The sequence below is a fragment of the Equus asinus genome, chromosome 4 (genome assembly GCF_041296235.1).
Source record: "Equus asinus isolate D_3611 breed Donkey chromosome 4, EquAss-T2T_v2, whole genome shotgun sequence".
Taxonomy (NCBI): Eukaryota; Metazoa; Chordata; class Mammalia; order Perissodactyla; family Equidae; genus Equus; species Equus asinus.
The window spans coordinates 19,750,806-19,762,985 of NC_091793.1; the positions used below are offsets into that span (position 1 = coordinate 19,750,806).

The following is a 12,180-nucleotide window of genomic DNA, read 5'->3' on the forward strand; positions in this document are numbered from 1 at the left end:
CAGCCCCTCCACACCTCTAATGCCAGAGGAGCCCACCCAACAGCATCCCAGCCAGGGATTACACAAGCGTCTTCCAGGCACCCTCATGGCAGGGAGCTCCCAGCTCTCAGCACTCAGGGAACTTGGTGTGCCCCTTGGCACTGAGTCAGAAAGCCAGCAGGGCCCCCTTCAGCCACTCCAGAGTGTCCACTGTTGAGTCAGGGCTTGGAGGGAGGAGGGGGAGTTCCTGCAGGTTGTTGGGACAGGGAGTGTGGACGGGGCCACACCAGGTTTGTGAAGACGTGAGGACCCTGAGAGGAAGCAGGTGAGCCTGCAGAAGCAGCAACTCTGAATTTATTGATACTTTGTCATTCATGGTGATGAGTCTTGGGGACGTCAGAGGCTGGGAACTAGCCCAGCCACGGCTTCCTCAGGAGCTGGGGGACCCTACCCATGGATATTTCCTCCTTTCTCTCCACCTCAGAGGCCTCTGAAAAGCACAAACAGGCATGACCTGTGGATCCCTTGCTGGGAGGAAGTTTTCCAGGGCCAGAGGACCCCGGATGCCAGGGGAGCAGGTCAGCATTGATAAAAGGCTAGGATTTCTCCAACGTAAAGGAGTGGCCTCAAGTCCCTGTCAACTAGAAAGGAAGCAGGAGGCAGGGGAGGCTCATTCAGGACGGTCAGGGCCTCTGGCTTTCTGGGCTTCTTCTCCATTCTGAGGTGTTTGACTCCATTTTCTGATGTTTGCCTTTTAACAGTTTTAAGCATCACCTCTGTCTCTTTTCTTCTCCCTCGCATCTGGACCAGCTGATAATAAATCCCTGGTGCTCTCTCCTTTGGTGCCCTTTAGAGTTTGAAACCACCAAGCTGCTGCCAACACAGGTGAGCCCTCACCCCAGCCCATGCCAAAGCCACAGTCAATAGCCAGGCCAGTTTCCTTTTCTGGCTCCCTCAAGCCATTGTGGACCCACTTGAGAGTCCAGGACAGCTCTGTCAGAGATCTCCATGCAAATAGGAAAGCTTTTCACATCCTCTTTGTGTCATCAGTCAACATTAAAATCAAATTTTCCGTCATGGATTTCTCCTGCTTTTGTGGGATGACCACAAGAGATTAAAGACTTGCAGAGTTACAAAGAAGAAAGCAGTCACAGTTTGAGGAATTCAAGTAGTATCAAACTCTCAACACCAACCATTGAGGTACAGGACAATGAGAAAAGTCTTTAGAATTCCATGGGACAGTTATTTCCAAGCTAGAATTCTATACCCAGCTGAGCTATTAGTCAAGTCTAAGTGGACACATTTTGAAACATCTAAGTTCTCATAAACACCCCTCAGGAGAGCAGAAGTATCAGCAAAAACGGTGGACATCTGAAAATTTGCAACTCCAGATGAGCAATGAAAAATCTGGCCAAATGATCAGACACCTTTTCAGAAGTCTTGGAATGAACCAAAACATCACGCCTATTCAGGACCACTTTTGTGAAGATGCATGGCTGAATCTCAGAATGAACAGCAGGCTCTGTGGCATTTCCACTTCCCTGGTCCTATCCTCCACTCTCCAGGTCAGCAGTAGACTTGAAAAGAACCACCCACACACAGGGAGGCCTTCTGAGGGAGCACAGGACATGGAGCATTTTTAAAATCTCATTTCCCAAGATTTGTCCCTATTTTACCTGGATAGGGGCTCCCTGGAAGACCCCATGTGCAGGCATGTCTACATTTGCCCTGAGAGCTCCCTTAGTGCAAACAGCCTTTTCTCAGGAGAGTTGGTTGAAAGTAATGAGAGGCCACTGTTGAAAATCAAAGTTGCTTGAGTCAATGGATACCAATGGGGGAAAATGATACACTGACCACACAAGTTAAAAGGAGAAGCTGGGGCATGAGGTGTCCACAGGGGCTTTGAAGAACTCTGACGTATTCGAAGGAATCTAAGGGGCCATCCCTGTGTGTAGGGCTGTGTGGAGCTGTTTGCAGGCTCAGGAAAGACCTGGGGGTGGGGTCTTAAACTCTCCTCTTTGACGGACCTTGAGGTTCTACAGAAACCGGAAGTGAAGGCAGAGGGAAAGTTGTAAACTCTAAATCCTGGCTGAGTTTTGAAAGCGTGTCCCAACACACACAGAGAGCACCTCTGTGCAGCAAAGACTGGGTGAGTTATTGGTTCCAGACATTTAAGGAAATCTCTAACCCATCATTAGCTGACCACTAAGCCAACTGAGTAGAGACTTCACTGGCCACACACAACAAGAAATAGAGAATTTAAACTTAGTTCAGAAAAGTCACTAGGCAAAGAAACAACTACAATACAAAACCACAACACAAACCCTGAGGAACTAAGACAGTCTGATTTCCAGTGGCCATATTATCTGACTCGAAATGTTTAGTTGCCAACCAGAGAATATCAACACATGCAAAGGAACAAAAAAGTATGGCCCAGACACAGGAAAAAATTAATCAATGGAAACTGTTTCTGAGGGTGGAGTTACTGGACGAATATCGCATATTGGCTAATTCAGTATGTTCACAGAATTAAATGAAACTGTGTTTAAGAACTGAAGGGAAGAGGCAGAAAGATGTCTCACCAATTAAAGAACATCTGCAGTGAGACAGAAATTATAAAAAGGACCCAAGTAGAAATTCTGGAGTAGAAAAGTACAATAACTGAAATCAAAGGTCACTACTGGCACTCAAGGGCAGGTTTCAACAGGCAGAAGAAAAATCAGGGAACATGAGGACAAGTCAGCTGAGCTGACCCAGGCTGAGGAACAGAAACGAGAATGAAGAACAACGAGCAGAGATTCAGAAACTTGTGAGGGACCGTCAAGTAAACTGTATACTCCTAATGGGAGTCCTAGCAAAAGAAGAGAGAAGTAAAGGACTAGAAGGAATATGTGTAGAAATATGGAAAACTGAATACACCTCAAATTTGACAGAAAATATTAATCTATACATCAAGGAAGCTCAGTGAACTCCAAGCAGGATAAAATCAGAGATCTACACCTGCACGTCATAATCAAACCGTCAAAAGACAAAGAATTCTGAAAGCAGCAAAAACTATGAGAGATGCACCTCGTCATGAACAAAGCATCCGTCCTCAATAACATTGACATCATATTTCTACTCAGAAGCCATAGAGGCCAGAAAGCAATGGGATGACGATAGTCCTCAGGAAGCAACTGGAGGATGTGACAAGCTTGGGAAAGGGTCTCCGGGCTCCAGCAACTGCCCAGTCAGGGTCAATGGGGAGCCCAGGGAACACCCTGTTGCACCCCAACACCCAGATTTAAACCGGCCATGGCCAGGCCAGAGCCTAGGAATCTGGGCTGTGCTGTAAGCCAGGTGGGGACCCTGAGCTCCACAGGGAGAAGCCTGCACCACAAGAGGGCCCGTCCAGGCATCCGTGAGCATTGATGAGAACCAGGGCACTTATGTGGGGTCTGGGTGTACATGTGATGGAATCCCTCTGCCTTGTGTGCAAGTGTGTCTGTGTTCATGTGAGTGTTGAGAGTGTGGCTGGCTTAGTGGGTGTGTAGATTTCTGTGCGTGTGTGTGCATGTGTGAGCATCAGGGTAAGAGTCTGGGAATGGATGAGTGGTTTGTGTGTGATGAGGTGTGTCTGTGTGTCAAGTGTGCGGTGCGAGGTGCAAATGGAGAACCTCAGCCCCCTCTGTCTCCCTGCCACCCCCTGCAGGCGTGGTTCCTCTCATCATGAGTCAAGTGCCCATGACCTCCCAGGGGAAGGCCTCTCAGGAGGATACAGGTGTGATAGGGGAAAGCAAGGACTTCTTCTGGGGACGAGGCTGTGACCACATTGGGGAGTGTGAGCCTAACCTGACAGGTGGGCGGCAGGATCAAACCGGACTCAGTAAGATTCTGGGGAGTCAGGCTGGGGGTGGGGACATCCTTCTCCTCCCCCAACCCCACAATCCAGATAAGCACCAGGAGAGGACAGATCAGGACTTCTCTGGCCACCCCTGCACTGACCTTCCCTGGCCCCTCCCTGCACCCTCTGGCGGCGCAGCCATGCCCACAGATAGACTCAGGGCAGAGGACAAAGGCCAGTCTCAGCTCCCTTTATACAGGGGCCCAGGCTGGTCGAGCCCTCAGGTTGGTGGGAGAGCCCTGCCTGGCCTGGTCCTAGTTGCCTGGTGACATGCGTGTTCCCTGGGGGCGCTCACCCCTCTACCCCAGCAGCTTCACCAGAGCAGAAGCCCAGGGCGGGCGGGCTGAGTGTGTTTCCAAAACAATAAATCTCAGTAAGTTACATGTAGAGCAGTAGCTCAGAGCCTGCGTTTTGAGATGGCCCCGAATACAGCTCTGTGACTGTGACCTCCAACGTAGCCCCTGAGACTCACAGGACAGGACATTCAACTGAGTCCAATGAAAGGCCACAGGCTGGATCTAAGAAGTCCCCAGGGTGTTCGTGGGTCTTACCTTCCTGGTCTGTTGAGTGGCCTCAAAACTGGTCTCCCTGCTGACTGGAGGCCCAGAGACCCCAGTTACCACCAGGCCATCCTGTGACCAGACTTTCCAAGTGCCTCCCTCCCGCTGCCCCTCACCCCCTGCACAGGACTCTGCTGTGGCCCTGTGGTCCCACTGCCAGGTCAACTTCAACTGTGGTGCCAAGTCAGTCAAAGTCCTCCAGGTTGGCTTCCCAGAGAGTCCTGCTGCAGCCTGGGGCAGTGTCCCCACGACCCTCAGAGCAGTCCCCGCACTGCTGGCCTGGCCTGTCAGCCCTCTGCCTTCCTGCTGCTCCCCTTGGCATGAGCACCTTGGAGCAGGGGCCCAAGATGCAGCATCGTCTCCCTGCTAGGCTGTGAGTGCCCCACCAGCACCCAGCACGTGGGACGTCCAGCGGGGCTGGAACACAGTCCAACGCCTGAGCAAGGCAAGATGCAGGGAAGGCCAGGTAAACTGAGGAAGGCCCACTGGGCCCCAGCAGGCTACACCCTCAGGCACTGGGCCATGCAGGAGAGTGGGGCTGCGGGCATTCAGAAGGGGAGGAGCAGCTGTCACAGGCCAAGCAGGAACTGCAAACTTTGAAAATCAACAGCAAGAGGCCCCGGCCCCTGGGGAGCTGTCTCTGGGTGGCCATCTCTGAGTGGTGGATGTCCAGAGACTCCCTGGGAAGAAGCTGGTCCTCTTACTGTTGGGGAGTGAGGGAGGGAGAGAACAGGGGAACACGGCGCTGGGGAGTTCCTCCTGCAGGCCCTGCTTCATCTGGGTGAGAGAATTCGCCAGATGTCTCCAGACTGAGAACTTGCCTCACATACACCAGGGATGGGGGAAGGGGCCTGACCCCCTGATCCCTACCCAGAAATGCCCCTTGTCCACCCTCTGGGCTCCTGCCCCTTCCCATCTGAGTGGGTTTTAGTCTCAAGGTTCCCATCAGCTTCACTGATTTAAAAACTCAGCCTCATAACCTACCCCTTTTCTTCTTGAAGAAGGAGGGTGCTGAGGCCAGTGGGCAGAGGCCCTGCCCTGGCATGGTGTGGCCACCCCTGCTTGGAGGCTGAGCAAGAAGCTGAGCAAGAGGGAGAACCTGTTATCCATATTTCCAGCCAGACAGTTGCAGGCCCTGGAGAGGGGTGATGCACAGATTTGCCTCTTTCCTGGAGGGACCTCAGAGTCACAGTGGGAGTGCACCTGGCCCAGGGAGACGGAGGAGGCCGGTAACGGGGGAGGCCCAGGAATCAATTCCGTGTGGCCCTCAGCAGGCCTGTGTGGGTGGAAAGAAATTCCTTGCTTTCCATCCCCTTGTCTTCCGGAAAGAGTTTGAGCAGCTGATGTTCAAGGACAAATGACACTGAGGAGGAAGCAGGCCCACTCCTCTGGGGACAGAGTCACATCCTATGCTAAGCCATCCTAGTACCTTGAGCTTCCTGGCAGCTCAGTCAACGAGGGCGAGTGCCCTCCCCACATCTCTGTGAGTCGGGAAAGTGGACACAGGCAGGAGGAGATTCAGCACCTGGGTGGCCTCAAGAGATAGGAGGTCCAAGGACCAGCCTGTATCCAACTTAGGAAGGGTCTCCTGGTCTTCAAACTGGTTGGTTGGGTGACTAGGGAGCTCTGTAAACAACTCTGCTGCCTCCCCACCCCCAGATTCAAACGTGTGAAGGCCACGACCACAGGGAAACCGAGGAGCTGAGCCAACCCCCAGCCAGGTGAGGGTCTCTCTGATACCAGCCTCCATGCAGGGAGAGGAGGGAGCCCAGGGGATCAGTTCCAGGCAACCACTGAGGACAGGTGCCCTGGTGCTCGGTTTATGTGTGTGTGTGTGTGTGTGTGTATAAGTGGTACGTGTGTGTGTGTGTGTAGTTTGCTGGGTGTGAAAATGTGTGTGTCACGTGCTTTGTCAGTATGTGAGCAGGTGGGTTGTGTCAGAATGTGTGAGTGCTTTGTGAGTGTGTGGTCTGTGTCTGTGTGTACTGAGTGTGCTAGCGTGAGGTCAGGGACACGGAGAACTTCATTCCCCCTATGCTCCCTGGGGTCCCTCTGATCATGTGAGCTCCCCACAGCCAGGGACAGTACAGACCTGGGGGGTGAAGGTCACTCGGGAGGAGGCAGGTGAGATACGGGGAGGTGAGGATGTCTTCTGGGGATGAGGCGGTGACATCATTGGGGAGGGTGAGGCTAATGTGACAGGTGGGTGGTAGGATCAAGTCCAAAGACCCCTGGTTCTTCCTATACCATGCTGAGGAGTCAGGCTGGTGTGGGGACACACTGTCTCTCCCCAACCCTCACCCAGGGTGACCACCTGGAGAGGGCAGCAGGGACAGACCCACTGTGCCACCCCTGCACTTACCTTCCCTGGCTCCTCCCTGCACCATCTGGCAGCATGGTCATGTCAACAGGTAGGATCAGAGAAGAGGGCAAAGGCCAGTCTCAGCTCCTTTATAAAGAGGGCCCGGGGTGGTCAAACCCTTAGAGTGGGTGACAGTGACCTGCCTGGCCTGATCCTGGTGCCTGGTGTGGTGAGGGGCCCCAGTGTATCCAGAGGACCCCAGTGTGCACTGAGGCAGCCATGGGGCTGCTGACCTGGGATAAACTGGGGCCTGTGGCTGTGGCCGTGGCCATCTTCCTGCTCCTGGTGGACCTGATGCACCGGCGCCAACGCTGGGCCCCACGCTACCCCCCAGGCCCCATGCCCCTGCCTGGGCTGGGCAACCTGCTGCACGTGGACTTCCAGGACACGGTTTCCAGCTTTACTCGGGTGAGGAAGGTCGAGGTGGGCACAGAGGTGCTGAGGACCATACATTTCAGCAGACAGTGGGTGGGGGTGAAGCCACAGGCTGGACAAGGAGTCGGTGGAAAGGAGGAGGCAGGTGTGAGAGGCCTCCTGGGGGAGGGCAGCTGCGCAGGGCCTGGGGGACAGTTTGAATTTTCCCATCAAAGGTCAGAGAGGGCAAAGGCCTGGAGTGGGTGGGCCTTGGCAGAAGGTTCAGGATGCAGTGGGACAAATCTTAAGTTCTGTGAGCCTGAGTCCCTTCTGATGACATCAGGAGGAAAGGTCCTGAGACTGTAGGATAGGAGTCTGGTCATGAGCCCCATTTAAATCAGGAAATCGAGGTTGAGAGGGGACAGGGAGCAGGTTCAAAGCTTTTACTGCTATGAGACCTTGGGCCATCACTGACCTCTGTGAACGTCACTTGCTTCACCTATGAAACGAGATGCTAGCTTAGCCCATCTGACAATGTTGGTGACCTCTATAAAGTCATAGCTAGGTGGTCGGATACTTCGTGATGTCCTTCAGCATACAGGTTGTGATCCTTAGTGTCACAAGGCCAGATAAATTCCTGGCACCCCATAGCTGCTAGCGGCTCAGGGGTTGCCCAAGACTATAGCCAGGAGACTGGGTCCCACAACTTAGGGTGGGGCGGGACTTCTCCAACGCCCTTGACCCTGGCCTGCAGCTGCGGCGCCGCTTCGGGGACGTGTTCAGCCTGCAGCTGGCCTGGACGCCCGTGGTCGTGCTCAATGGGCTGGCGGCCATTCGCGAGGCGCTGGTGCACCGCGGCGAGGACACCTCCGACCGTCCACGTGTGCCGCTGCTGGAGCACCTGGGCTTCGGGCCGCAAAAGGAAGGCAAGTGGAGGAGGGGAGGACAGCGGCCCGGACAGTTCGGGGCCCGCAGTGACCCGAGATCCGGCAGGGTCACGTGGCTACAGGGCGGTGGACCTGCGGTAAAGGGAAGAGTCAAGGAATTTGTAGGGGCGGCAGGTGCAGGAAGGAGTCTGTGCCAAGCAAGGGTTGGGAGGCAGCTGTGGGCGGGCCTTAAGCGAGTGGGCGGGTCCGGACATCGGGAGCCGGAAGGGGACGTCCGGGTGGGCGGGAAGGAGGAGAATGGAGTCAGTGTGGGCGGGGTAGGCGGCGGGCCAAGACTTTCCGTGAAAGGGAAGCGAGTCGCGGTGGGCAGAGGCAAGAGCAGGACCAAGACCCGTCCCCGTGGGGAGAGCTGGCGAGCAATGTGGGAGGGCAGAGGCTGGGACCTGTCCCCGGCCAGAAGGATATGCAAAGTGGGCGCGATTTGGTGGCAAGGAGAACAAGGTTAGAACGGGCGGAACAGGTGCCAGGCTGTCCGAGCAGGTGCCACGCCTTCACCAAACCGAGCAGCAAAGAAGGGAAGGGGAACGGGGCCCAGATCTGACCTGTAGCAAGGGGGATGGCGGACCATTCCTTGAGCAAAGCGTGCGCGCAGAGGCGGGGCCGGGGCACAGCGGAGCCACGCCCACGTCCGCCCCGCCCCCAGGGGTGGTCTTTGCCCGCTATGGGCACACCTGGCGGGAGCAGCGGCGCTTCTCCGTGTCCACCCTGCGCAACTTCGGCCTGGGCAAGAAGTCCCTGGAGCAGTGGGTGACCCAGGAGGCCTCGTACCTCTGTGCCGTCTTCGCCGACCAGGGCGGTGAGTGCTGGGCTGAGGGACAGGAGACAGGGGTGGAGGCTGGGGAGGAGGAGATGGAGGCGACCCCCTGACCTGCAGCGTCCCCTCCCAGGAAGGCCCTTTAGCCCCGACGCCCTCCTGAATAAAGCAGTGAGCAACGTGATCGCCTCCCTGACCTTTGGGCGCCGCTTCGAGTACAATGACCCGCGCTTCCTTAAGTTATTGGACCTAATGGAGGACATACTGAAGGAGGAGTCAGGCTTCCTGCCCCAGGTGAGGGGTGGAGAGGGCCAAGGAGCCCTGCAGGCGAGCTCCGTGGAGGGGGCCTCCGCGGAGGAGGATTTGTACAGACGAGTGTTGGGTCAGCGGGCCCAGGAGGGAGCTAAGGAACCTCTACCTCCTTCAGTGGAAGCCTCTTGAACCCGTGAGATGTAGATTTTAGGTTTATCCTCCTGGGGCCCAGGCAGGAGAGAGGGTAGAGGTATGGACTTCAGGAGAAGTCAGGTCAATCATGGTGACACCTTGGGAGCGGCTGGGACTTGACTGTCCAAGGTGAACAAATGAGCAGAGGGAGGACCCAGGACCCCACATCTATGGCCTGCACAGGTGCTGAACGCGATCCCCATGCTCCTGCACATCCCGGGGCTGGTCGCCAAGGTCTTTCCTGGGCAGAGGGCCTTCATGGCCCAGCTGGATGAGCTGGTTGCTGAGCACAGGATGACCCGGGACCCGGCCCAGCCTCCTCGAGACCTGACTGATGCCTTCCTGGACGAGGTGCAGAAGGTGAGCCGCCAGGGACACAGGTGGTGGGTTGAGGGGCCCATGAGGTGAGCCCAGGTAAGATGGGGCCTAATTATCCCCCAGTGATAAGGTATCCAGGCTGATGGGTACAGAGTGGGAGGCCACGGGGGGACTTCCTCTCCCTTCCCCTGAGCCCACCCTCTCTGCATGGCCCAGGCCAAGAGGAACCCTGAGAGCAGCTTCAATGATGACAACCTGCGCCTCGTGGTGACCGACCTGTTCTTTGCCGGGATGGTGACCACCTCGACCACGCTGGCCTGGGCCCTTCTGCTCATGATCCTGCACCCGGATGTTCAGCGTGAGCCCAGCCAGGGGTCAGGTGGGATGGGCTGGGGTGGAGGGGGACAATCTAGAGGCCCTGAGCTTGGTTTGGCCGCCAGGACCTCTGAGCAGAGGCTGGGCCCAGGCTCACAGGTCAGAGTGACCTTCTCCTCCACGTGGGCACAGCCCCTGAACAGGAGTCAGGAGGAGGGGGGGGCAGCCCCCTGGGTTCTGACTACTGTAGGGACGCTTGTCTGTCCAGGCCGTGTCCAACAGGAGGTCGATGAGGTGATAGGGCAGGCGCGCCGACCAGAGATGGGGGACCAGGCCCGCATGCCCTTCACCATGGCCGTGGTCCACGAGGTTCAGCGCTTTGGGGACATCGTCCCACTGGGTGTACCCCACATGACATCCCGTGACATTGAAGTGCAGGGCTTCCTCATTCCCAAGGTAGGCCTGTGGCCCTCCTCAGCCCAGCTCAGCCCCACCTGTCCCCTGGTAGCCCCAGGATGGCCATTGCTAGGTGGTGCCAGGATGTAACCCAAGCCACGTAATTCTCATTTCCACTGGCACCAACTCTCTAGCCTGGGTGGGTGTGGATATGAAGCAGAGGCAGGGTTGGCAGTGTACACTAGGAGCCCAAGTTCCAGGGTTAGGGTGGGGGTAAGAAACACTAAAATGTGCCCAAGTTTGTTGGAGGAGTCTGTGCATGCAGCACAGGTGGCAGTGAGGGCTTCCATGGGAGGCAGGTCACTTGGCCTTCCCATGGGGACAGAGAGGGTGCCGTGATCTCTTTGGGTTTTAGTGACTTGAAAGAGTCCAAGTGTCTACCAGCCAGAGAGTGTGGCCTGTGGGTGTTTGGTGGCGGGGCCAGGGAGTCATCCAGCCCTGACCCCACCCATACCAGGCATCTCCTGCCAGGGGACCACGCTCATCACCAACCTGTCATCGGTGCTGAAGGACGAGACCATCTGGAAGAAGCCCTTCCGCTTCCACCCTGAGCACTTCCTGGACGCCCAGGGCCGCTTCGTCAAGCAGGAGGCCTTCATGCCCTTCTCAGCAGGTGCCTGTGGGGAGCCCGGCTCGCTGCCCCTCCTGGGGAGTCTTGGAGGCGTGGAGCCCAGGCCCCCAGGCTCACTGACCCCCATCCCCACCCACAGGCCGCCGCTCGTGCCTCGGGGAGCCCCTGGCCCGCATGGAGCTCTTCCTCTTCTTCACCTGCCTCCTGCAGTGCTTCAGCTTCTCGGTGCCCGCTGGGCAGCCCACCCCAGCGACCATGGTTGCTTTGGCTCCTTGGTAACCCCATCGCCTTATCAGCTGTGTGCTGAGCCCCGCTAGAGGGGGCACCAAGCCCCCAACCTGCTCCTTCACGGGGGCCCTATCTCCAATAAACCGGTCTGATGGCTCCAACCTGGCTTGAGTCCCACCTGAGCCCCCTGAACAGCCTCCGGCAGTGATGTGGCCTCAGTACTCTCTCCAGGGACAGATCCTACCTCTCCTTGATCCAGCCTTACCTGGCATTTGACCCCATTTGACAGACGGATATACTGAGGCTCAGAAGATGACAGCTTGTCCCCTAGTCACTCATGCAGACCCAACAGTGGCTGCCCTGGTTGGTGACTAAGTCCATGTAGGTCTTGACTCCTGGGTGTCAGGGGGCGGGAGGAGTGTGAATGGGCTTCTGATGGAATCAGCCCATCCCGGGCTGGGTGAGCGCCCTCAGGTTCAGGGATTCACTGCAAGGACTCATGGGAGTCAGAACAGCTGTTATACTCACGGTTATTGTCTTTCCAGAGAAAGGATCCAGACAGAATCAGCAGTGGTCAAAGGCACATAGGTGGAGTTCAGGAAAAGTGGACACAAGCTTCCAGCTGTCTCTCTGAGGATTCGTGCAGACAGTGCTCAGTTCTTTCAGCAGTGATGTGTGACACAAGCAGAGAGTTTGCTCACCATGGAAGCTCCCCCGAGTCTCTGCGTCCAGGGATTTAGTTGGGGTCAGTCACTTAGACTGCGAGAGCCACATGGCTGACCTCAGTTACTCAGTCTCCAGCCTCTCTCAAAGTCAGTCAGTGTGGCCCAAGGTCCCACCATCAGTCACACTGTTGGCATAAACTGTATGGTGTGACCCGAGTCCTCAGATACAGAGAGCCTCTTGTCTGTCAGGTCATCCCTCAGGCTTAAGGTATGTTTAACAGGAGCTTGTCAAGAACCAACCGTGTTGTTTTGGAATGTTCAGGGACTGAAAACCCCAAACCTAC

General features: G+C 56.2%; 1 protein-coding gene across 3 annotated transcripts; it reads left to right on the plus strand.

Annotated features, from left to right (window-relative positions):
• The first annotated feature begins 6,919 nt into the window (after positions 1-6,919).
• Positions 6,920-11,958, plus strand: LOC106848487 (cytochrome P450 2D14-like). Of its 3 annotated transcripts, XM_070506793.1 has the most exons (9): positions 6,920-7,192; positions 7,893-8,064; positions 8,729-8,881; positions 8,973-9,133; positions 9,467-9,643; positions 9,818-9,959; positions 10,185-10,372; positions 10,844-10,985; positions 11,083-11,958. In XM_070506793.1, the coding sequence occupies exons 1-9, from the start codon at positions 7,004-7,006 to the stop codon at positions 11,220-11,222; spliced, it is 1,464 nt and encodes a 487-aa protein (XP_070362894.1). In that variant the 5' UTR covers positions 6,920-7,003; the 3' UTR covers positions 11,223-11,958. The 3 variants fall into 3 exon arrangements, with proteins under 3 accessions (XP_070362894.1, XP_070362895.1, XP_070362896.1); XM_070506794.1 differs by lacking the exons at positions 6,920-7,192; positions 7,893-8,064 and adding an exon at positions 8,336-8,526 and having other exon boundaries at positions 9,818-9,980; XM_070506795.1 differs by lacking the exons at positions 6,920-7,192; positions 7,893-8,064 and adding an exon at positions 8,336-8,526.
• The last annotated feature ends 222 nt before the right edge of the window (positions 11,959-12,180 follow it).